This window comes from Eulemur rufifrons, chromosome 2 (genome assembly GCF_041146395.1).
Source record: "Eulemur rufifrons isolate Redbay chromosome 2, OSU_ERuf_1, whole genome shotgun sequence".
Classification (NCBI taxonomy): domain Eukaryota; kingdom Metazoa; phylum Chordata; class Mammalia; order Primates; family Lemuridae; genus Eulemur; species Eulemur rufifrons.
The window spans coordinates 40037697-40064453 of record NC_090984.1 but is presented as its reverse complement, the minus strand read 5'-3'; the positions used below and the strand labels follow the sequence as shown (position 1 = coordinate 40064453).

Below are 26757 nucleotides of genomic sequence, written 5' to 3'. Positions count from 1 at the left end.
TTATTATATTTTAGATACTTCTATTCCATCAGGCACATCCTTACTTTATCTCTCCTAACAAACCACGATGAATATTAACTCGGACGCTACATGTCAAATGTATTTTGCTTGTTTTGTGGATACCGGGAAAAATCAGCCTAGGTAAGAAAATGCTGTGTCTTAGCCTTTTCACTAACTTTTAACAGCAGCCATTTAGCTGTGTGCCAGCACATGACTTCTCCTCAGTTCATTGCTATTTACTCCCTACTTCAGTTAATCACTGAAGCACAAGTCAGTAACTTTTACTAAGTAGCCAAGTAAGCTGAGAACAATAGTAGGCAATGTACGATTTTTTTTTTAAATGAAATTTTAATCTTTACTCTTAAGGACCTTATACTCTAATAATAGTAGCATTCATATAATTTTTAAAAATGGTATGCAAATTTTTTTATACATCCTAAAACCTCAGTTACCTCTATTCCCTTACATAAGATGATTCACTGTGTAACAGTCTTTATTTAATAGCTATTTGTTGTTGCAATGCACACAGACATATGAGAACACATATCCATTTCAATAACAAATAAATAAAAATTAAAACAGGAAGGTATCATTTATCTCCTGGTTGGCAAAGATTTTAAAATAGCACACAAAGTTGGCAAAGTTTTGTGAGAAAAGGCATTTTCATAGGCTACTTAGGGGAAATGCATGTATATTGATGAAAGTTCTTTATAGAAGATTTTAGATATATTTTCAAAATTGAAAACATAAATGTTGATCCAGTAATTCTATCCCTGAAAATTAATACTACAGCTGTACCCACATATATGTACAAAGATAATCAATTCTGCATTGCCCATAGTAACTAAAGACTAAAAAACCTAAATAGCAATTAATAGTAGATATTTTAAAAATAAAATTTAATTATTATTAATAATTTAAAATGAGCTCATAAAGAATGATTTCCAAAATATCTTATTAAATGTTTAAGGACATTTTAGTAAAGTGTGCATAGTATGCTTCTATTTGTGCAATATAATTAAAAGAACGTACACTGCTATGCTGGTAAGTACTTGTACACAGAAAATTTCAAGAAGGGTATAAAGAAACTGTTACTAGTAGTCGACTTTGGTGAAGGTAACTGGAAGATCAAGTAAGGAGAGAAACTTACTTCTCATTGTATTAATAAAACCTTCTGCTTGAATTTTTAAAAAACCTATATGTATGTTTTACTTTAACATTAAAATATGTACAAATTTATCAGCAAAGGCCAGCAAAATATTTAGGCCTCTGAATCTTCTTTAGTGCAGCTTGTCAAAATTGCAGCTTAGAGAAATTAAATAAATAGGGTCAAATAAAATTCAATGACCTTTTAATAAAGAACCGCCTTCTAGAAGTCCTGCTCTGGCAGCATTCAAAGCCTGCATAATGATAATTGTCCCATCTTCGCAGCCACATATCAGTTTATCAAGACTTGGAACATACTCTGATGAAGTGACTACAGCAGTTCCGGCCTCATCTTTAAACCCAGAGAAATGGTCAATAATATTTTGTGGCATGGTATGATGCTTATCAAAATTATCTTGAAGAGTCCAGGTGGTAGTTATTGGTATTTCTAAAAGGAAAACACACAAAGAAGGAAAATTTGGTTTATCAACTCATCATAGATGTGAAAAATACTATCTATCAGGGCACCCTCCTCTGAAAATTATGCATATGGTGTAACAGCCTATCCTACACTCATATTGCCAACATTCATCCCTTATTATGTTTAATCGATGTTAATTTGAATTGCATTGATTGTATTGTTGTTTAAGATCTATAAGCTTCCTGTTTATACCTGCTTTTGCATTGGCACGTAATACATAGTGGTACAAGAGAAAATTTTCTTGTTTGTAGCCCCATGTTACTTAGAAAAACATGAGTCAATTACAGATTAGTTCTCAGAAGACATGTGATTGGATATGGAAACTGTCTTACCTCTAGGAGAACCATCAAACTTGGATACAGGAACATCAGGGATGTGCCACAAAGTAATTCTTCCTGAGACTTCTCCAGAGAAAAGTACCTTATAAAAAGGCTCTTTCCTTTCATTCATGTATCCCATCACAAAGGGACGGCTCTGCTCCAAAACAAAAAGTAAGCCTTTATGTAAAAAATATTCTAGCTATAGAAGACGGCCACTGTTTTTAAATGGAGGAACAAGACTGAAGAGCAGAATTAAATCTTTTCAACTGATTTCCCACTGTTGCAAAATGTTCAAGTAAATTAAATGAAGTAATCTAGGATTTAGGACAAAAAAGTCTTTATAAAACAATAAATAAAGTCATCAGCTAGACTTCACAGTGTTAATAAGAATATCTAACATTTATTGACCATGTTTTGTGTACATATAACACAAGGATGCAGACAGCAATAATTCTGACTCAGGAGCCCATGTCTTAAGGATAATATTGTCCACTAGGGAGGCCTGATTTCTTTACATTCTTTTCAATTCCAATTAGCAGTTCAAATAGCAAACACTAAAATTTGTGTGGTAACTTTGTGTTATTAATATGCTTTCTATTTTCTGTTAACCATTTTTTAGATTTAACATACTTGATTTCAAATTGCCCAAGTAGCTACAAAGAAAAATGACTCCTTAATTTACTATACATACATATATAAAATGTATTATACATTATACATACTACTATATATTTTATATACATATAATTTATGATTTAGCTGAAGCAGAGTATGAACATCGAGTACAGTGTCTTAAAGATATGCTTTCCCTAGTAAATGCATCTAGACTCTCCCTAGTACCTAGGGCAGGGTAGCTGTTCGTTAGGCAGGCTCAGGCTCGTATACAGAGATTATGCACAAGGGATCAGAATGATTGTGATTACAAAAATCCCTTTTGATATACAAATAAAAGACATCCAGAAAAGAAAGCCAACTTCTGGTGCTAGAATTAAGGAGTCTAGGAAAGTGACAGTTCCTAGTCAGAAAAATACATGTGTTAAGGTCCAGATTTAGATATATTAGTGGAAAAATTCTATAATATATTTTAGAGAATATTAAGGTCCAAAATATTGCTATACTTAATCCTTACAACAAAACTATGAAGTAAGTAAATACTGTTATTATCCCTTTTATAGAAATAAGGAAACTAAGACACAGAAAATAAGAAACAAATCCAAGATCATACAACCAAGACATTTACAATTTTCTATAGTCTCAAGAAATCAGAGCATCACAGAAAATGGTTGCAATGAAGTCAGTTATCTAAATAAATTTCTCTCTTTCTTTTCTTTTTTTTTTTTTTTTGACTCAGAGGATATTTTGGGGTCTTACAGATCTCAAAATCATGATTTTTGTATCTAGTAGAAATGATGTTGATAAAATCTGGTTAAATTGGCTACTCAAACTCTCCCAACCTTTTAGGAATCTTAGAACTGATTATTCCACCTTTCTCATTTTGATTTGAAAATGAAGCTCCAAGAGGCTGGTAATTTAGTCAAGTTGGTGATGGAACATCTCTCCCCAGCCCAGTGCTCTGCCCCTGTGGTTCCCTGTTGTCGTCATCCCCTCTGCCCTCACCTCCCATACTGCCACCCCTCTCTCGGCCACACCACCCCTTGAGGCTTCCCAATAATTCCCTCTTTAGTTCTGCTATTTACCTGAGAACCCCTCCTAACCCTTTACCATATGAATTCGAATTCCGATTTTCTATTACAGTATCCGGTACCCATCACAGGAAGTACCCATCCTCCAGGAGATAATAAAATACAGTCACGAAGAGTGAAATCTCTGGGGCTAACTGCTGGACTCCAGATCCTGGCTTTACCACATATTAGCTCTATTAAAAGAGCAAGTTACTTAATTTAGGCAATTTAGCTCACCTGCCTGTCTCATTTTCCCTAACTGTGAAAGAGGGCTCACTGTATGGGACTGTTATGCGGATTAATGAGCAGGTAAAAATAAGATGCTTAAAATGGCGCCTGGCATTTGGTCCCTATTCAATTAATATAACCATTTTTGTTATTCTTTTCTCAGAACAATTGAGCAACTCACTCTAAAAACCCATTTCCAGACTCTAGGGCTAAGCCACCAGGGTTCCAAGCCTGGGAATTAACGTCTCTGAACATCAGTTTCAACACGAGGTCTTGGTGGCAATTGAAGTAAAGGAGGCACTGCGTTTGTTTGCCAGTAATAAGCACTCAATAGAGGTTATTTATCTATCTATCTATCATCATTGTCATGACTCTTACTTCATGCACCCAAATTCCTTATTTACCACCTACAGACAGACTTTCACTCCCAGCTACTCCCACCTCAGCATGGCAGTCTTACTCCTCAGCTGGGGACCTGGGAAGACCAGTTCCTCATCTCAACAGCCAGAAGCCCTGCCACAGGCCTCGGCAATTACCAGCTGTGATTTGAGGCCAGGGAGATCCTCACATAGCTATGGGAAGGAAGGGCGAGTCCCCATTCTTATTCTTACAACTCCATCAGCAGATATGTTCACGGGTATTACAAATGGTCACTCCGAGAATGTGTTACTGTTAAACCTTGAGATTTAGCTCTATGGCATCACCCCCAAAAATGAGTCTAGCCACTCCTACATGTTTATAGGGCGCCCTTTCCTAAGCACACTGTATCTATCAAATTCATCTCCACACCCTACCACAATGTCTTCATTATCTCCTAACTTCAAGAGAGACTAAGAACTCTTACATTTGGTGAATGCTGGTGATGTTTGAAAAATGGGAAAAATGTCTGACTTCATTTTATTCCCTTGATAAAGAGTAAGTAAGGGTCTAAGGATGGGTTTCAGTTTCAGATTATTCTATTCATATTTCACTGGTTTCTAGGCACTTCCTACTTCTACGATACAGAAACAGCTGTGGTTGTCTAAATAAGAATTATTGGAAGAAGACCTATAAGTTTATGTCTTCATATTTTGAGAAACAAAGCAAGGAAACTTCCCATAAGATTAGTATTTTTTAAGTGTTTTTTTTTTTAAATTGTTACACTTTGTCCTCATGGTTATGTATAGCATTGGTATTTGCAGTAACTAGAAACTCCTAGTTACTTTTTTAGGGCAAGATTTATATTATATTAATATTTGGCTTTTAGGGCAAACTGTATTTTTTTAAAAATGCATTCTGAAGCTAACAGGAAGGAAAGAGCACATCCTTCAAAAAAAATAACTAAATATGCCTTTCTGAGTAAGCCACAATACTGCTTTTGTGATCAACAGCAAAACAAGGCCCTACTGCTACCCACAAATAATTTTAGAAACAGCCCTTCACACATGCCATAATTCTAAAGTTTGCCAATGCTCCGGGGCATTTGGGCTTCTAATTTTTGGCTGACAGCTTCTTAATCAAGTTTTTGCAATAAAATCTCACAGATATGTTACAGGGACAGTCACTGAACTATAGGATTTCCACCAGTTATGCTCTCTAATTAAGCGAACCATCATTCTATACAAAGTAGCATGCTTCCTTGGTGGATACATCAATAATTCAAAACTCTTCCACTCTCCATGAAACACATTTTTTGATAATTAACTGATGAATAAGTCCAAAGGTTAAAAAAAATAAAAAACCACTTTGAGTAACTACTGAAATAACTGCTTAAATTTCCAGGCTTCCTTACAGTGTCAAACGCATAATTTAGTCAAGTAACAAGCTCACAATTATATATTCAACTCTCTACCAGGAATAATTATATTTGTCTTAACAAGGAAATTTATTTATAAGAATAACTAAATACATGTGAAAATGATCTTAATATATAAGTAAAGAAAAAAAATCAGGATATAAACCATTTCATAAAGTTTAACAATTGGAGTAGATACATCAAAATGTTAATGTTTTGTCAAACCATCTATCAAAATGGTCAGTGAAAAATGTGCAGTATGTATGTATACATTTATATGTGTGTGTGTATATATATGTATATATATATGTACAGACAGAGAGAGAAAATAAATGTGGCAAAATGTTAACAATGGGTGAATTCAGGCAAAGTATGGATAAGTGATCATTGCACAATTCTTGCAACTTTTCCAAACGTATGAAAAATTTCCAATTAAAATTAGTAAATACATAAGACAAAGCAAAAAATATTCAGTGAATATTGATTGTGGTAAAATTAGGAATTTTAATTCTTCCTTTGTTTTTCTCAATATGTATAACTTCCCTACAATAAATATGTATTGTTTAGTTACAAACTTAAAGTACAGGCCTAAAAATAATACATTTTTAAAGACAAAGTTTTCTCCTCGGTAAGTAGCTGCTAACAATTAAACTTGATTTTCTCGTTAACAACTCGATGCGATGCTTCGATTCAATTTTTTCAAGCCTGCCTCTGTGACAGACAAAGCGACACTTATCTAAGAAACTGAGTGAAACAGCTTTGAGGCAGTCACTCTTTTCTTGCATTACCTTATTTTCCTGCACAGAAGTAGAGCACAGTAAATGAGGATAAATGGTCTCTTTAAGCACTCTTCCATCAGCAGGGTATATGCTTTTTGAAAGCCCACTGCGTGGCAAAAATAAAAAGCAAAGTTTAGAACTTTAGAGTTCTTTATTCGTTTTCCCCCCCTCCCACTTTCAAAAGCCGGATGGTACCATTCAAGTTTCTAAACTCTAGTTAGAAATTGTTGGGTTAATAATTACAAGTGACTTTTTGAAAACCCAGCACCAGCTGTACAAGTTATACATGGTTAATCTCATTCCTTCATCCCCTGCTGTTTTGTACAAAGGCTGAAGCCTACCAAGCCCAGAGTAAATCTTCTAGTGCCAAAGTTGTTTTGTTCTGGTTTTTGATCATGGGCAGCATGCAGGGATTTTTCCATAATAAACCTCCCAAAGTTCATTTTCTACCTGAATGTTTTGTATGCCGCTCCCATCTGAGCCCACCTGTTCAGCAGCTGATAGATATAACTGTGACCGTCTTCTGTCCAGATGAGGATTCTGTGAGCAGCAATCACCTCTCCACCGGCAAAGAACTGCCCATTTCTACTAACTTCAGTCAGCAGAAGGGAAAAATCACAGTAATCATAAACCTAAAACACAAAGTCGATGCACATTAACAAATGCTTACAGTCTAATCTCCCAGTGAAATAAAAGATAAATTATGTTTATCAAGACTGTTTGGATGATAGTAATAATGTAACAACATACTAAGTGTTAATAACAGACCATACTGCACTCAGACATCAAGATGATATTTTACTAGCACTGATTTTCTCACATTTATCCCAGGGTAGGTTCAGTGGATAAAGCTTATCTGGTTGTATCATTCCAGAATGTGCCCATTAAACATAGAAACCAAAAATCTCAAAATTTCTAAATAATTGTATTCTTTCCATATGGGTAGTCCATGTTTAACATTTGAAATTTTATTATAGACAAAAAATTATACAGCAGAAATCTTTTGTTAGACCATATACTTTAAATTTTGTTCAAAAATATATTATCATCATAAAGTGACAATAACATATATGGTTTTGTTAAATAAGTCAGTTATATGAAACACTAAAGAAGAAAAGGATGCTACAATATCAAATGATGATGGTAACTTAGCTTTTTGTTCTTCTAGGAGATGTCAGTGAATATATTTACAAGAAAAGAATGTATACTGCCTAGAAACAAGTGTAGTGACAAAGTAGAAAAACATCTAAAAATAAGATCAATCTAGGTAGACATAAAGTATTAGTTTTTTACTTAGTTCTACAGGCACCAATTTTTTAAAGTTATTTAGAGATAAGTGTTTATTATTATTATGGCTTGTTATTAATAAAATTAGGATATACTACTACACATATGATATCTTGAGATGCAAAACTACTGAATGTAGGGAGTTAAAAACTGATACGTCATAAAAGACACCTCCTTGCATGCTCTGGTAATATGATCACAGAGAGTTTGTATCATATTAAAATCATATTCTTATAATTGTTTCCCTGAGCAAGAAAAAAACAAATTACATTTTTACATCACTGGTGTTTATCATGTTATTTTATAATACCTTCCAACATTTAGAAAATACCACCAATAGAAGTCTCTCAGTATATGTGCAAAATCGTATTGTCTGGCAGTTCAAGGACTCGAGAAACTTGGATTCTTTTTCATACACATCTTGCTTTTCCTTCAAAAGGAAAGAAAATATTTTAGTGCCAGTTTTAGTTAATTTATATACAACCACGAGAAGGACTGCTCCCCATACACCTAAAGTAGATCACACGATTTAAAAAATGCAAAGTACCCAAGTTTCCTGTTGAGTGTTTTGAACTAAGAAGTTACTTTGCAATGGAATCTGTGAGCAGAAATCCACTTGGATTCAAGGACTCATTACATATAATCATTCAACAAACATTCTGTGGGGAGCTATGCTGGATGGTAAGAATATAAAGTTAAGAATAAGTCACTTTCAGACATGGCAGAAAGATTAAACAAAAAATGTAAAATCATGACTAAAAAAACTCCTGCATATTGTAATTGCTGAAAAAAAAATGAACAGAGTTTTGAAAAGATAGAATAGTAGACAACACAGAACACATAGAATACTATGTTCTCAATAAGTTTCTGATCATGCTGGTGTGTTTGTCTTGAGCTCAGCATGGCAACACAATTCCTAGGCTTCCTCAACCAAGAAGTTCCTAAAGAGACCCCAGAGCTCCTTGGGAAACCGAATAACTTTGTCATCAACACAAATACTGTGACTGTTCTTTTTTCTGTCACCTCAACTTGCAGCCTGATGCCAATGAGCAGGTGAATATACCAGCTTCCCAGGGAATGTGACCCCCAAGTGTTCATAGTCATCTCCATGCCACCCCTCACACATACGCAGAAGAAAGGGGATCTTCTGCTGTAAGGGACAGAGAGATATTCTGCTATGATTTTTTAAAATTAAAATGTAATCAATGTGTGTCTGTTTATGTGTGTGTGTGTGTGTGTGTGTGTGTGTGTGTATAGATAAAAACATTTGTATATGCATAGAGGAACGTCGAAGTATACAATCCAACTACACCAATGCTCACTTCTGGAAAGATGGATGGGGGAAGTATACGGAGGTAAAATTTATGCACTTCTATACTATTTGAACTTTTAACAATGAGCATGTAATATCCTTATCATTTTAAAAGTTCAATAAATATGCTTGAAATTAGAGAAAAAAACAGTAGAGTCTCCAAGCAAACCTGGATGCTGTTGATAGACGAGGAGAGATCCCATACTTTGAGCTCACCAGCTACTGATACCACCAAGAGAGAATCTTCTGTAAAAAAAGACAAAGGTCACATAAGCTCACCAGTGCTATAAGTGGTTGTTGTAAAAATCATTCATAGTCATGTAAGGATTATGCAGGGCTTTATGGTTGGAAAATATTCAGCTTTGGGTTTCTTTTTAAATAAAAATAATAAATATTTTTACATCATGTTCCAAATTTGTTTTAAAATTTCAAAGTGATTCCTCTGTATAAGAAGACCACAACAACAAGCAGAAACACATTGTAAATCATCATGTTGGTAACATTAAATCTTCCTATTTCAGAAATGAGTAAGGAGCCAGCTTCCACTTTTCTGTGTATTCACTCATCATAGAAACTAAATTCTCCTCGATACTACATCCAGAAGATACAACAGGGGAAAATTCCAAGAGTCCTGCTAATCCACAATAAAAACCAACTTGTAATATTTAAAATGCACCAAGCAGAACTGGGTCATAGAAACACAGATTCACTTCTTTCCACGTCATCGTAACCTCTTGCTGACTTACTAATGACTTGAACCACCGGTGTGGGTGTTCTCAGTTTTTCTTGATCTGACTTACAGAGCTATCCCCACTAATAGGTAAACATAAGGAAACATTCTTTATAAACTCTTGCTCAACAACTTCACAAATAATTCAAAGGTAAGTATTTTTATGTGCAATCTTTTAGTGTTATACAATCCCCCATTATTACCTTGAATTCTCATGGAGTGAACAATGCACATGCAGTTGACCCAATCGGGAGACTGAGATGATGTAAAAGTGTGAACAACAGCCAAAGTTTTGGCATCAATTATAAGGACATCTTGATATTCTCCACAACAAAGAAGCCAACCTTCTCCTGTCATCCGGAATGAGCAGTGGTAATACTATGTACATGGAATTCAAAGAAAAATTTAATTATAACCAGCAACTAACATAATTGTGGCTATGCTGAAGACTTCTCTAGATTTTAGTTTAGCATATGTTCAATTAAGGTACTGAACTGAATAGCAACTAAAATTTCTTTCAGTTCAGTTATTTCACACTCATAAAGTGTTGATTTTGCACTTTAGTCTTATTTGTAGCTCATGATTTTTCTGGAGAAAGGGAGATCTTTTGGAAGAAGGAATCTTACTCCAAATCATGGAAAGTTCACAATGTATTACTTCTGGAGAGCTACTTGCACTTAAACAAGGACAACAAAATTGCTACATGTTAAGAAGAAATAAAAATATTTGAAGAGAATTTGAGGATTTCTTGTGACAAATAAGTTTTGGAAATGACTTTTCTTAAAGTTCAAGTAGTACATTCTACCCTTAATAAGCTCTCTTACTGTGTAGAGTTTTGATCCCCGAAGAATACAAAGGAGTTTATGAATGTTGAGTCACAACACTCAAAGCAATGCATAAAATATATTTAAAAGAAAACCAATGCTGTCAGCACCATTGGAATCATGCAACTACCTTATATACGGAGTCCATCTACTAAAAGCCAAGATATTCTTTAAATATTGGGAAATGATTATAAAAGTTATGGCTATGCTTCTTGCTCTGTTTTCATTAAAAAAAAAATCAGAAATTAAGAAACTGTCCACCAAAAAAATAGGTTGAAATTGGAAATGAGGGGGAAAGATTTTATGCCTTATAAAATAGCCCATCATTAAAATGGAATCTTGTGTGTGTGTGTGTGTGTGTGTGTGTGTGTGTTTTGTGCCACTAAGGAAATATATAGAATTTGCCTTTCAAATTTATCTGTTATATACAAAAATGAAAGAATCAGAAAAAAACCTGGTTGCATAATACCTTTGGGGAAAGGAAAATGCCAAAATAGCAGATGATTACTGATGATATTCTATCCTCATGACAAAATAAAGATTGGAGACAAGAATATTCTTCAAAGGTATTTCTTTAAATGTGCATATAGCAAAGGCTCCACACAATTGCAGAAAGCAGAAATGTCCTGAAAGCAGTGAGCATACTTACACAGATTGCAGTGTGCCTGTAAGGAAGTGTGGCCTTCTCCACGCACTGTCCATTGGTGACATTCCAAACACACATCTCCCTAGCAGAGATAACTTTGTATTATTCTCTGTCATTTCCACTCAATTGGCTGGAATAATTTTTATGCCACCAAGTTTTTCTTTAGTGCTGCACTCAAGTGCAGCCTGATCATTTATGTGGCTTTTTGTTACAGATTACTGGGCAAGAAAATGTTGTGGTCATTAGCAGGGATGACATACTGTATCTGTATCTTTTTGTTTGAGTAATTACACCCTGCCGCCAGCCTGCAAACCTTACTTTAGGGCTAACTCAGCCTACGACAAATTGTGGGGATACAGCTATCACTGCCGGTTAGTGACAGTACAACAATCTTTCCGTGGAAACTGCATCCTCTTGAAAATGGTTTATTTCACTGAACTTAAACTACATATTTTGAAAAGCATAATGCATCGAGTGTTGCATCTTCTGGAGTCAAGGTATCGTTTTTTGTAAAACCAAACACTGCCACCAAGAGGCTACATTTGGTCTATCATTGCTACGGTTTATTTCTTTGCTTTTCCTGATTTGAAACCCTGAAATCATTCTTGCCACCTAATATTTAGAAAACTACCACTGTTTAGAAAACTCTTACTTGGTTACATAGGTGTTACAAAGACATAGATACAGTTATAAAATACAGGTACAAAATACACCCAGTGTAGGGTGGTTTAAATCTATATGATTTCTGTTCACAAAAATCAAAATGGCTGTTTCAGAGATGTGTGGTAATATTCTTCAGTTCATAGTTTCAATACATAAGCAAAATTTTCCACAAAAGAAAACTAAAGGTTTTATAGGTATTAAGGGAGATGCTGCCATTAGGAAGCAAAATATACAGATTAATAATGTTAAATACTATATGTATTTAGTGATTTGCAGGCTTTTTTGTTTTTCTAACCAAACACTGGAACTCAGTCTTCTAAACCAGTGATTCTTAAACTAGGGTCATTCTGCTCTCCCCTCTTCCCACACCTTTCAAGGACATTTGACAATGTTTGGTGATTTTTTTGGTTGTTACAACTAGAAACACACTACTGGCATCTAGTGGGGAGAGGCCAGGGATGCCGCTAAATAGGCTACAATGCATGGGACCATCCCCACAACAAAGAATTGTCCAGTTCAAAATGCCGTAGTACTGAAGTTGAGAAAGCATGTCCTATACACAGAAACAAAATATTTATGGTTTTCCCGCCTCTGTTTATATTCAACCTTATTCCAAAAAGGTTTTGAAGTACCTGAAAAGGTATTTAATTCTATGAAACAAGGGGAAAAAAATCTCTGTGTGTCTGTGTGTGTATACTAAAAAATAAGATTGGGAGAAAGGTAGAAATTGAAATAATATATCTCCAAGGTAAAGAAACTAATACTAAATCTAGAAGGTAAATAAATAGACCACAAAGGTAAAGTAACTGAACCTTAAGCAGCCAAAAATATAAAATTTTAGCCTTATGTGGAATATATTATTGTGGTTTTTTACTTTAGCTATGCATCAGCAATCACCTGTAAATAGTTCAAAAATTACCCTCAGAGATTCTAATTCCACGGCTCTATGTTGGGATCCTGGCGCATGTGGTTTTGAAAAGCTCCCAGTCAGTTGATCTGTTTTTTAGGTAAGTCCATCTCTAAACCGTAGCTCTAAACTCTGGCTCTAATTAGAATTATTAGATAACTCTAAAAAAAAAATACTGATGCCTGACCCAATCTAGACATCAAATCATGCTGATTAATTCACATTTTCTAGGGTTGAAGCCTGAGCATCAGTTAAAGCTCCCTCAGTGACACTAATATATTCAAACCATCTTGGATTCCAATGTTTTCCCTGTTTGCTTATCATCTTATTTTCTACCTTAAATCTGGAAAAAACAAAAACAAAAACAAAAATATAGCAAAGCAGAAGTTGACCCTTTGCCTATCAATTATATTTAATAAAAGAAAGCAAATTCATGGTGTATCAAAAACAGCATTTGTACTTGAGCAAGAATTGTACAAGTTACATAATTAACAGCAAGACATGAAATCTATCAAAATGCATATTCTTTTCATTTTTCAGATTCTTCCCCTAAAGTTTATACATAGCTAAAAATCCCCTTCAATTATAAAATATTAAATTTAATGGTTTCCAAAATTTTAAAAATTCTTAAATTTTTATTTTAATAAAAAGAAAAACACAGGGAGAAGTATCTATGACATATAAAATTAAAAAATTGTTATATTCTCATTAGAAGTGCCTTGAGAAAGGGTCTTTTTTGTTGTGCTCAACTCTACATCCCCACCTTAGCACCTCAATAAAAATTCATCCAATGAATAAATATGTCAACCATAATCATTCCACACACTTTTCATCTTCCAGGAATATACTATTTTCTCCTGGCTCCACTCCTATTTCTTATACTTCTAGGCTTATAACACATTGCTCTGCTCAAATTTTAATGAAGTGTCTGGAACAAGAGGAGAGAAACATGATTATTTGGTTTGTCATCTTGAATTTGAAGTCTATTCCATTCTTCAAACTCTCTTTTTCCTTGTCTTCCATTATGCTTTTGGTTTTCCTTGGCATTCTCAGCCTCCCCTTCTTCCTCAGCCTGATTCTTCAGTATTGGTTTTCCTTAGACTTTTTTGTGTTATACTTTCCCCGTTTCACTCTCTTCCTGGGTGAGTTATCTACTCCCACAGTTTCAGGCACTGTTATTATGCTCTTGGAAGCCCAGATGTCTTCACCTGAGCTCTAGATTTCCATATGCACCCAGCTATTTGATGTCTCCACCTGTATGACTTGTAGGAGTTCACACTCCTCTTGTTCAAAATGAAACATAGCACCATCCCTCTTTGGTTCATTATCTTAATGAATGATATTGTCACTAATGAATTCCCCAAGTTATTCTTGATGCCACACTTGCTCTCACTGCCCCAAATGTGGTGTCCTTGATACTCCAAATAAGATCTCTGGACCAACAGTATCAAGCACTGTAGGAAAATGTTTGATATCCAAGTTCTTAGGCCTCAGCCCGGACCTACTGAATCCCTCTCTCCAGGAGTGGGGCCCAGAAATCTGTATTTAAACAAACACTGCAGGTGATTCTGATGTATACTCAGGTTTTAGGAGCACTGTCCTAGAGGCCTCTGAGGCCTGGTGCCTGCCTCATTCTCTGGGCTTATCTCTTGCTGGGGACTAAAACTTCCGTTAATAACTAAAAACCCTCTCTATCAGTGCCAGGACTTTTTGCCTTAAATTTTATTAACAATATATTTATTATTATAAAATATTAATACAGCTATAGCAACCTAATTTTGAGTAGTATGCATCTGATAATATATAACTGAGATTACTATTTAGGTTTATTTCAACTACCTTATTTTATATTTTCTATTTGTCTCATTTTTTCTTTGATTTTTTTCTGTTTTCTTTAAATTAAACAATACTTTTTTTCTTTTTTAAATGGAAACATATATATTCTTTCTTTTATTTTTATTTCTTTTGTTTCTTTTTTTAGGGGCTACCCTGGAAATGTCAACATGTACATGTAGCTTAAAGTCTAACATCTTACCCTCCTCCAGAACACCAGAACATGTGGAATTCTGGTGGCTACACTATTATACGCCATTGTTGAGCAGGACGGTGTATATGTGTGGATAGGTGTATATAAACATCATTATGTCTAATAGTCTGCTTTTATTTTAATTTTCTAAAACTTTGCTGGTTTATGTTTAACCTTCCTTCTTCCATCTTAGATCTTCCTTCTGAAATCATTGATCTTCTTATTGAAGAATATCATTTAGAAATTTGTTACTTGTAGTGGGTCTTTTGGTAGTGAGCATTCTCAGTTGTTGTTTGTCTTAAGCTTTATGATTTTGCCCTAATTTGGTGAAGGTATTTTTGCTGGATATATAATTCTAAGTTGACAGATAATTTCTCTCCACTTTTTGAAGGGATTTCATTTCTGTCTAGTCTTCATTTTACTGTTGGGGAGTCAGCTCTCAGTTTAATTAACATTCCTTTGTAAATCTGGGATTTTTTTCACTGTCTACATTCAGAATTTTCTCTTTTTCTCTGGCATTCTGTTGTTTCGACATCAGGTCTCCAAGTGCTTATTTCTATTCATTGTCTTGGAATTAGCTGGGATTCCTACAAATGAAATAATACTTTGGGAAAAAAATGAAAAACTGAGCCATGAAGCAATTCTAGGTGCTGCCTGATCATCTTGGGGTAGAAATGCTAAACTTATGGCAACTTCCTTGCACTTTTCACAGCAAAAAATACAGTGTTGTTTACAATACAATAACTTCCAGCAGATTAAGTTAGGATTTGCTAAGTATATAGTAGCTGAAGTGTAGGGACTGCCTGAGAAATATATCATAGATACAGGATAAATTTTGGGGAAGCCCAAAAGAATAGAGTTCTAGAAAATTAAGATCATCTGGGCAAAGGAAGACAGCTAGTCAGAACAAAACCAGATTCCTCAGCTCCTTAACAGTCATCTTTACAGGGCTCATATAGCTGAATTCACCTATCATCAAAAACATATCCTTAACCCTGGTTTCTCTTTCCCTTTTGCAGCTAGGCCACTATGGACAAAAACCTCAAGCTAGAACTCAGTAACTTTTCAGATCTATTTCCCACTTAGCTATGATGTTTTTCTCAACTTTCCAAGTAGTTCCAGAAAAAGTTCACCATCCTCCAAATTCTCTAGTTTGGGAAAAAATATCTCAGCCTGTATAGGAGGCCTTGTGGGAGCCCTAGTGTATGAAAGCTACAGGCAAATGTTAAAAAACAACAAAAAAGAATGTACTAGGATATTTCACTTTAGACTTACCCAAAGTTCAATCTGTCTAAACCTAACAATTATTGCTTTACTATAAGCTATGAGAATAGGTACATCTTTGACATTTGTTCTGCTAGTCATTTTGTTAAACTATTCTGTTTATACAAAGCAGGCCTTAATTCCTTATTATGCTTTTGATTCTCAGAATTCAGAGACATGTAATTTCCCTTTGGGTTAAAAACAAAAGAGAAAGTTCTCTTGTTTCAACCAGCAACCTGATCCCTCATCCACAAACACATGTTGAATTGCTTCTGCATTCCTGAGTATACTTTGGCAAATAACTCATCAGCAGAGTCTAGTTCACAGTAGCCATCAGCAGAGCTTTTTCCTAGGTCCTATTTCATGAGAGCAAGGCTTGCTTCAAGGAAACTGCACCTAAATCACTGGCAATGTTCCTTCCCCTTCTCTCTCCCACCACCCTACTCACAATTGAGCCTTCTCGTCTGTTAGTTTTAAAATGGCATCAGACAAGGGTACAACATGAAGATTGTAACTATTGATTTGTTTTCTAAAACTATGAAGGCTTGGATGGGATTGCCTAAGAACTCAAAGTGAGTTAATACATTAAAAAGGACAAGCACCTCGACTTTTCTATTTCCAATTCTACAATACTAGACATTTGTCACTGTCTTTCACCCAGTAAGGGTGACACAAGTTCTGATACACAGGTTGAAATCTTTATCTTGGTCCCAATTTAGCGAAAGGAGTAATTAGTGGGAGTTATAATATTTATTACACTTTGTAAGACCACCACACAAGTTATTCAAACCTTCAAGATCTAAATTTTCCTATATGTAAAAGAAACATGTTGATCACAAAGGTCTCCTTCAGCCTTAAAATTGTCCCCCCTCACAGTTTTTCAAGAGCAAAGGGAACAGAGAAGGGGACAAAGTTCCACACATCTTACCCATTTTCAGCAGCACTAACAACATAGGGCTGTTTAGAGAAGTCTCTTGCTCTTGCCAAACAGGTTACTGAAGCCAAATGACCAAACAGGAGTTCTTTCGCTGAGATCTAAAAATGACAAGAAAAAGTTTTTAAATAACTGTAAAGTGTTTAAATAATTAAAATATTACACTATATAGTATTCATAATTCTGATTAGGAAATTCTGTTATGTTATGGTTTTACTGTACATAGTTTTAGGAAAACTGATATATGGCATATCAAAATCCACAGAATAAACTTCAATAAAGGCATTGTATTATATACATTTTTTGTGTGTTTTGGTTGGGTCTCTATCATGAAACCTACATGACTGCCAGACTTGTCTTACAACATCTAGGTTGTGAATACAAATAAGTCAGTGTTGATGCTTATTATGCACAAAATGGCCACCAAATGATAGTAGCATATTAATGTGCAGATTTCTGAATTCAAAATGAGTTTACAAAATAATACAAGAGAAAATGTTACTCTTTTTGAAATCATCATAATACATCATTTAGTAGTAGGAATGTAAATTGGTGCAGCCATTTTGAAAACACAGCATGGTAGTTAATCAAAAAATTAAAAATAGAACTACTATATGATCCAGCAACAGTCAAAGGAAATGAAATCAGTATCTCAAAGAGGAATCTGCACCCACATGTTCATTGCAGCATTATTTATAACAGCCAAAATGAGAAAAAAGCAAAGTGTCCATCAATGGATAAATGGATTAAGAAAATGTGGCATATACAGTTGTCCCTCGTATCCATGGGAGACCAGGTCCAGGACCCCCTGTGGATACCAAAATACAGAGATATTCAAGTTCATTATATAAAATTATGTGTATTTACATATAACCTATATGTAGCCTCTCATATACTTTAAATCATGTCTAGATTACTTATAATAACTAATACAATGTAAATGCTATGTAAATAGTTATCATACTATATTGTTTAGGGAATAATGACAAGGAAAAAGAGTCTGTACTGTTCAGTACAGACATAACCATCCTTTTTTCACCCAAATATTTTCAATCTGAGATTCATGAATACAGAATCCACAGATACAAAGGGCAGACTGTACATACAATGTAATATTATACAGCCATTAAAAAGGAAATTCTGCCATTTGTGACAACATGGATGAAACTGAAAAAAATTATGCTAAGTAAAATAAGCCAAACACAGAAAGACAAATACTGTATGATCTCACTTACATGTTGGATCTAAAAAGTCAAACTCACAGAAGCAGAGAGTAGGCCAGCCGGTTGGCAGGGATTAGGGGTGAGGAGATACTGGTCCAAGGGTACAAACTTTTGAGTTATAAGATGAATAAGGGCCAGGCACAGTGGCTTATGCCTATAATCCTAGCACTCTGGGAGGCTGAGGCGGGAGGATTGCCCGAGGTAAGGAGTTCAAGACCAGCCTGAGCAAGAGCAAGACCCCGTCTCTACTAAAAAATAGAAAGAAATGAACAGGACAACTAAAAACATATGGAAAAAATTAGCCAGGCATGGTGGCACAGGCCTGTAGTCCTAGCTACTCGGGAGGCTGAGGCAGGAGGATCGCTTGAGCCCAGGAGTTTGAGGTTGCTGTGAGCTAGGCTGACGCCACGGCACTCTAGATCAGATAACAGAGAAAGACTCTGTCTCAAAAAAAAAAAAAAAAAAAAAAATGAATAAGTTCAGGAGATCTAATGGATAACATGGTGACTATAGTTAATAATAACGTATACTTGAAATTTGCTAAGAGAGTAGACCTTAAATGTTATCACGATAAAAAAAAAAAAGTAACTGTAAGGTGGTAGATGTGTTACTAACTTGATTGTGGTAATCATTTCATGATGTTTATATATATGAAATCATCATATTGTATACCTTAAATCTATATAATTTTAATTTACAAATTATATATCCATAAAACCAAAATAAAAAGGACTGAAATTCCATTAGTCATAGACCAAATACCAGGCCAGCTACCATGGAGGACTTTTTGGGCATCAATTTTCACTTCTAAATTATCTATATTACCTAAAATTTCTAAAATAAAAAGATGTTTCTAATTTATACAAAAAACAGAGACAAGATCAAGAAAATAAGAAGATTAGACACAAACTGTGAGAAATATTTGCAAAAAACATATCTGATAAAGGACTATTATCCAAAGCATACAAAGAACACTTAAAACTCAACAATAAGAACATGAAAAACCTGATTAAAAAATAGTCAAAAGATCGGAGCAGATACCTCACCAAAGAAGTTATACTAACAGCAAGTGAGCATACAAAAAGATGCTCCACGACGTATGTCATAAGGGAAGTGTAAATTAAAACAACGAGATGTCACTACATACCTATTAGAATGGCCAAAACCTAGAACACTGACAACATCAAATGCTGGCAAGGATGTGGAGCAACAGGGACTCTCATTCATTGCTGGTAGCAATGCAAAATACTACGGCTACTTTGGAAGAGAGCAGTTTTTTATGAAACTAAACAGACTCTTACAGTAATTGAGCTCATTGATGTTTACCCAAATAAGTTGAAAAGGTGTGTCCACACAAATACCTGTACACATGTTTATAGCAGCTTTATTCATAATTGCCTAAATGTGGAAGCAACCAATATACCCTTCAGTAGGTGCATGGATATATAAATTGTGGTACATTCATACAATGAAATATCATTCAGCACTAAAAAGCAATGAGCTATCAAACCATGAAAAGATACAGAGAAATCTTAAATGCATATTGCTAAGTGAAAGAAGCCAATCTGAAAAGGCTATACGATTCCAACTGTATCCACTCTGGAAAAGGCAAAACTATAGAGACAATAAAAACATCAGTGGCTATAAAGGGCTGGGGGAAGCAGAAAACGAACAGGTGGAGCACAGAGGATTTTTAGAGCAGTAAAACTATTCTGCATGATATCATAATGGTGGATACATGTCATCATACACTTGTCAAAACTCATAGAATGTACAATACCAAGTAGAACGTACAACACCAAGAGTGAATCCTAATGTAAACTATAGATTTTGGTGATAACGATGCGTAGGTTCGTTAATTGTAACAAACACACCACTCTAGTGTGGGATGTTGATAGTGGGGGGAGGGTATGGGAACTCTCTGTACCTTCCACTCAATTTTGCTGTGAACCTAGAACTACTTTCTTTTTTTTAAAAAAAAAAAGTCTATTAAATTTTTTAAAAATACCTTATTTGGCTTCCTGCCTCAGAAATAGTAAAATTAACTTTCCTACATTAAAAACAAAATTTTAACTAAATGATTATTTAAAATATCAATGTTTCTCTTATAGGAGAATTTTAAAAATATGACACTAAGGGCTGCTACTATCTCATGTGTGAAAGAGTTATATTTCTCATTGTTTTGTACAATGTTTATGAAAATTAAACCAGAAAACATGTCAGATGTCTTTAGATGGGGAAGGAGCTGTCAATAATAGAACAAAAGTTTAATTTGAATAACTAGCAAATGTTTTGTGGGCAATAAAAATATATTTTTCAAATTAATCAATATCTATTGTGTCTTTTCTGAACTATGTAGACATATATAGAGATAACAATCCGGCCATATCAGTGAGGACAAATCATTTCATGACATAATTATTCTCTGCCTTCATATCATTTCTATCATAATCAGAAATATTTCTTTAAAGGATCTGTTGTCAGACTAAATTTTTAGTGCTGCAAAGAGGGTTTTGTGGTTGATTAGAATCACTTACAATCCAAGTTCTAACCCTTTACATTTTTCCTGGAACGTCCAGAAGGTTCTATCTTAGAGAGGAGCATACTACCTTTCCCTGCCATCACACTCAGGGACGTATACCACTATGCATTTAATCCCTTTCCAATCTTTCCAAAGCCAAATTAAGCAATAAATTAGGGCCTGTCAAGGATATTCCCTCCTCCAGAGAAAATTCACTATGGACAAAATATCAGAAAGGAACACCACTGCCTTTCATATGAAGTCCTCATTCTGCTTCTAAATCCCCACAAGTATTGAATAAGCTGCGACAATTCATTACAATTTTCTCATTGACTATACTCTAGAACTGTTGTGAAGAATAACAAAATAAAAAAAAATCTACAATCACACCTAGTCATCATCATGATCAAACCCAGGAAACCTTTACTGTTATTCACTGGTTCTAAAAACTGAAGCATTGGTTTCTTGCCGACCCCCACCCCCATCTCCCGGTACTTCTAATAGCACAAATGGGAAAACAAAAAGAACACACAACTTGATGAACATCTGCCGTATTCCAGGTGCCAGGTGCAAGCACGGTGTTCAAATCCCCATTTCACAGGTGACGAGATTGAAGCTCAAAGAATAAAGTCATTTGCCCAGGATCACACAGTGGGTAAATATCAGGGCTAGAACTTGACCCAGATTTCCATTCGTTTTCTCCATTGCTTTCCTTCATTTTGTTGTGTGTCCTTCTGAGTTTTAGGAGGAAAAACAGAACATAGCAATACTAAGGGAATCTATCTGAGAGGGTATTCACCTTCCCTCTCTCTATGCTTAAAGGTGTGATGGGTAACAGCAATCAATATCAGAAAACCCATTTGAGAATGTTCCTAAGAACATGAGACTTAGAGAAGCTCCTCATTGGTAGATCTCACAGAGTTCTGGGGAAACTGAAGGGATATGGGTGTCAGATCCTGAACCTGGAGGTGGCATTTGTAACCCACTTATGCAGTGAGAAGCTCAGGAAAGGGAGACACTTACTCTCTGGCCCCCCTGGGCCTTGCTATCCCACTGCGCATGGACAGGGAGAGACTGAGATGCGTACTCAATCACCTACTGAATACTCAGATACTCCAAGATGTTCAGAACTTAAATCACCTTCTTCCCTTCTCTACTCCTATTCTCTAATTCCCTTTATACTTTATGCAAATGAATGATACCATCATCCCATCAGTCCCACCCATCTCCCAAACCCCAGATCCAGAGGGGGTCCTTGCCTGTTTCCTCTTCTTTACTCCACATCCAATTGGTTTCTCAGTCCTGTCCATTCTCTCTTAACATCTTTCCAGTTTTCATCTCCTCTTCATTCCCACTGCCACTGGTTTGGTTCATGCTCTAAAACTTTCTTGACTAAGTTACTGTAGAAGTCTCGCCTGCTCACAGTCCCTGTCCCTGATTTCATCTCCCCTCACCCCAATATGCTCTTCTCACTGCTAGCAAGTGGTACTCTAAAACCCAAATATAATGGAATAATATTATGGACATCTGCTCACATAAAACATCCTCAAAAGCCCCTAATATCACCACTGCTTTTAATTAGCACATGTTGTTAGCTCTTGCTAATTTTTTTAAAAGGAACAAGAACAGCAACAAAAAAACACCCTAAATCCCTCAGCGTGTCAGATTCCATATTGGGCCTAGTCCAGCCTTTCTAGATGTGTCCATCACCTCTAATTTACTGTCTTGTGTACCAGGTCTACTCAACTATTTTAGCAGTTCCCTGAAGGCAAAATGCTCTCATATCTTTCGCATGCACTTGTCATCTTCCCCCACCTTCCACTCCTGTTCATCCTTTAGAACTCAGCTCAAGCAGCACCATCGGAAAGCCTTTCCCTTCAAAACTAGAACAAGTTACCACTTCACACCCATGAGAATGGCTATTATAAAAAACAAAAATACCCATGCAAAAAAATAGCAAGCGTTGGTGAGGATGTGGAGAAATTGGAACTCCTGTCCACTGCTGATGGGAATGTAAAGTGGTGTAGCCACTATAGGGGTTCCTCAAAAAATTAAAAATATAATAGAATTAATACCCCATAAATATGCATAATTACTATGTGTCAATTAAAAATGATTTTTAAAATAGTTACCATATGAGCCAGCAATTCCACTTTTGGGTATTGAAAAGAATTGAAAGCAGGGATGCAAATAGATATTTGCACACCCATGACATTAGCAGCATCATTAACAATAGCCAAAAGGTGGAAGCAACCCCAGTGCTCATCAATAGATTAAAAGATAAACAAAATGTGGTATATACATACAATGGAATATTATTCAACCTTTAAAGGAAGGAAATACTGTTATATGCTACAACATGGATGAACCTGGAAGACATTATGCTGACTGAAATAAGCCAGTTACAAAAACACAAGTCTCATATGACTCTTCTTACACGAGATATGTAGAGTAGGTAAAGTATCACATTGCTTTACAACTTCCTATTTACAAGTCTGTCTCCTATACTAGACTCTGAGAAACTTGAAAGAGAGATCTACACCTAGAATAAAGAACATCTATGTAATTTGCCTAGTGACTGCATGAGTAAGTGTCCCTGGATTTGCTTTTCCACTTTATATGGTGGAAAGTGAGTGTTGAAGACCACAGAACCTGATATTTTCTTTTACCTACATCTGTTTGGAAGGGGAAAAGGGCTTTTCAAATTTAGTACAAAGAGGAAATAAATGGCTCCCTGTTCACTTTATACACCAACCCCCAACAACTTCCTCTTCCCCTTCCTGCTGTCCTTTCCCTGAGACACCCATTGGCATCCAGCTGCCTTACAGTGGCTCAGTCACCCGTACAGTTAGTTATATCTTCTCTTACAGTCTCTCAGGTCCTCAAGGCCTCCCATTTTCTTCCCCTATCCAAATTATTTATATATATATTTTTTTAAACAAAAATAAAATTAAACTACTAACCATTAAGATAATTCACTCACTCAACTGCCTTACATATAACAAAGGAATTTGTTGAGAATTCAAAAATGCCCTTGATTTTGCATAGTCTGGGACTTTCCTTGCTAATAATTGATCAGTTGTGATGTAGGGGTAAGAGTCATGGGAAAATAAGAAAAGTTGTTCATTCACTCTGGCCCTATGGTTAGCCATAGAAAGTGTTAAGGAAAACCTTCACATGGAGTATCTCACATTCATACTCATCAATATCTCATTTGCCTAATTAACTTTTTCACAATGTACTCACAGTGAATTTCCAAAACACAAAGCTGATCCCATCCCCCACTGATATCTCCTCAACAGCTCTCCTTGCCTAGAGCACTCCATATAAACTCCTTCAGTTGTCAACTAAATTTCTCCATGCCCTATCCTCCCCACTGGCCTTACCTCTCTGTGATCCAGCAACAGAGAGCTCCTCACTTTTCTCTGAGCCCAGGCTGTTTCCTTAACATAGAATGCCCTTGTTTCTTCCACTCCTGTTCATCTGATTCCCATTCCCATCCCATATCCCTAATCTTGGATTTCTCAATATTGGAACTCTAGGCATTTTGGATGGAAAAATTATTTGTTGTAAGGAGCTGTCGTGGGCAGTATACAATGTTTACAGCATCCCTAGCCTCTACTCCCTAGATTCCAATAGCACCTCTCTTCCTTCCGTTGTGACAATTGAAATGTCTGCACATAGTAAGTAACAAATGTCTCTTGGGGACCAAAATTGCCCCCGGTTAAGAAATACTGCTCTAACTCCAAGTAGAAAATGTACTTCTAAGAGAAGCATGGCATAACTTCCCCACTGAATATGCAGTGCAGACCATTCTCTACTTAGAGCACTTTGTATTATAACACAATTGCACCACAGTAGCCTATGTTTCGTTTTTACTCCCTGTAGCCAGCACCAGGTGTTCTCATTCATGTTTGAACTTATGAATGAGTATCTAACCTATTGCCTAACTTACAGTATGCACTCAACAAATGTAGTCTGAACAAATGTGGAGTAAATACCAGGAACATATGAACAAAGATATAATTCTAGGATTCCAAATTTCTTAAACTTATCACGACCTACACATTGCTAGACAAATACTCTGGCCAGAAAATAACACTCTCCAACATTAAAAAGAGTAATGAGACATTTTAAGCCATCTAGGAGTCTGAGTTTAAACTATAATAGAAAATTAATGTGAGCACCACCACTTTCAAAACACAACTGTTGCAATAATACCTATTCCTTCTTTCAAGGATGTTCATAAACATTGAGCTGAGCTGGCCTGTTATGCACTTCTTGGCAGCTCTGTAGTAGGACTGTTCAGTGATGGGAGATGTTAATTAATTACACCATAAAATAGAATTACAATTAATTGTTAATTTAGGTTTTAAAGTGACAAACTTTAAAGGCTAAAAATAGTCTTTGATCTTTAAAAGGCTTCTTAATGAGGGCAATATACTTTAAGTACATCATTAGTTTAAATGTTCAAATTGGGTCTAGAGACTGCTAGAGTTAAGCAAATATCTATTCCAATATGTTAAATGTTTATAGCTCGGTACAGGGACAATTAATTGCTAATCAATGGGCCAAATCCTAGGTGAGGTCAGGTTCTGAAATAGGAGGACGAAAATAGTAAATTGGATTTAGAGCATTTTGATGTGATCTGTAAAAATCACAGACAAGCAGGGACTAAAAGAATAGCAAGAAGGCCAAACCAGCAGAAACACCCAGATAATTAAGATATTACTCATTTGGTTAATAGCGGTTTTCAAGGGTACCCTTTGTTTAGATTAATGAGCCATAATTTCTAGAATTATACTTACATGTCTGTAGTTCAGTTACTTAAACATATAATTCAGGATACAAAATAGTAAAACTCAGCATAGCTTAAAGGGTGATAACACTTAGTTGGTAGCTAAGATTAGCAATATTCATAATATAATTTTTAAATATGGTCTTGATCCATCATATAGTACTTTATTTTCTCAAAATTCAGGAGTAAAACTAATTTATTACTTTAGTAAGCATCTTTTTAACAATCATGCAAACCTTTCACTCTCATTGCAGGTAGAAGAAGCAAGTTGTGCTTATTTTGTGAATGTCATCTGTCTCAGTATCAATAGCTTTCACTAACCTTTAGTTCAGGTGAGAGATTCCAGAGACAGAGCTGACCCTCTTGACTTCCAGTCACAATCATTTGCTGGTCATCAGTGATCATGATGGCAGTGATGCTGTGGGGAGGGGCCTTCTTTCCCCAGAGTGCCACTGCCTGCAGGGAAGGCCTCATGCTGGGTGAATCCTGGACACACAGAGAAAGAAAGAAGTATACACAGTCACCATTCCTAAATTTGGAGAAACTGATACTATTACAAAGCAGATTTATAATGATGCAAACTTTAATGTTCGCCCAGGGCTATGGAAAAGGGTGCTTCCCCATCAATTAGAGGAGACAGCAGTCTTCAGACATCAAAATTACTGTGCCCACTACTAATTCATCAAAGAAGAATGACTTTTCTTCCAATTTCTGACTATTGATGCTGATAAGGAGAAAGATAGTGATAGTCTATCTACTGCACACCCAACTCTTCCTATGGCTTGATCCCATCCTGCTCCAAAGCCCTACTAGGCTTCTCAAGAAGAATAGTGCTATCTACATGGTATAATTTGAAGACAGCTGTGTAAACTCTCTCTCTCTCTACAATATCACCTCTTCTAGGTAACAAATACCTGAAATTGCTGAATTTGCTAATAAAAAGTAAATCTCTTCCATAAAAAAAGTGTTTCCTAGTTGTCAAAGATTCATATTTCTGCCATATTCTAGGTTAAGGTTAGGGTTAGGGTTTCAAAGGATAAATGCATAAAGAAATTGTGGTACATATACACAAGGGAATATTACAATATATAGGCACAAAAAAAGAATACATACAATCCTGCCATTTGCAACAACATGAAAGGACCTGGAGAATATTATGTTAAGTGAAATAAGCCAAGCACAGAAAGACAAATCTCACATGTTCTCACTCTCA

General features: G+C 35.6%; 1 protein-coding gene across 1 annotated transcript in view; it reads right to left on the bottom strand.

Moving 5' to 3' along the window:
* WDR72 (WD repeat domain 72) overlaps positions 1 to 26018 on the bottom strand; it is a 180931-nt gene extending 154913 nt beyond the window's left edge. The window contains exons 1-10 of the mRNA XM_069459662.1: positions 25866 to 26018; positions 16997 to 17103; positions 11213 to 11291; positions 9943 to 10117; positions 9179 to 9252; positions 8008 to 8127; positions 6897 to 7042; positions 6420 to 6516; positions 1960 to 2101; positions 1349 to 1594 (exon numbers count right to left, since the gene is read on the bottom strand). Coding sequence (XP_069315763.1) covers positions 1349 to 1594; positions 1960 to 2101; positions 6420 to 6516; positions 6897 to 7042; positions 8008 to 8127; positions 9179 to 9252; positions 9943 to 10117; positions 11213 to 11291; positions 16997 to 17103; positions 25866 to 26018 — 1339 coding nt within the window. The remainder of the gene's footprint in view (positions 1 to 1348; positions 1595 to 1959; positions 2102 to 6419; positions 6517 to 6896; positions 7043 to 8007; positions 8128 to 9178; positions 9253 to 9942; positions 10118 to 11212; positions 11292 to 16996; positions 17104 to 25865) is intronic.
* Between the last annotated feature and the right edge of the window lie 739 nt (positions 26019 to 26757).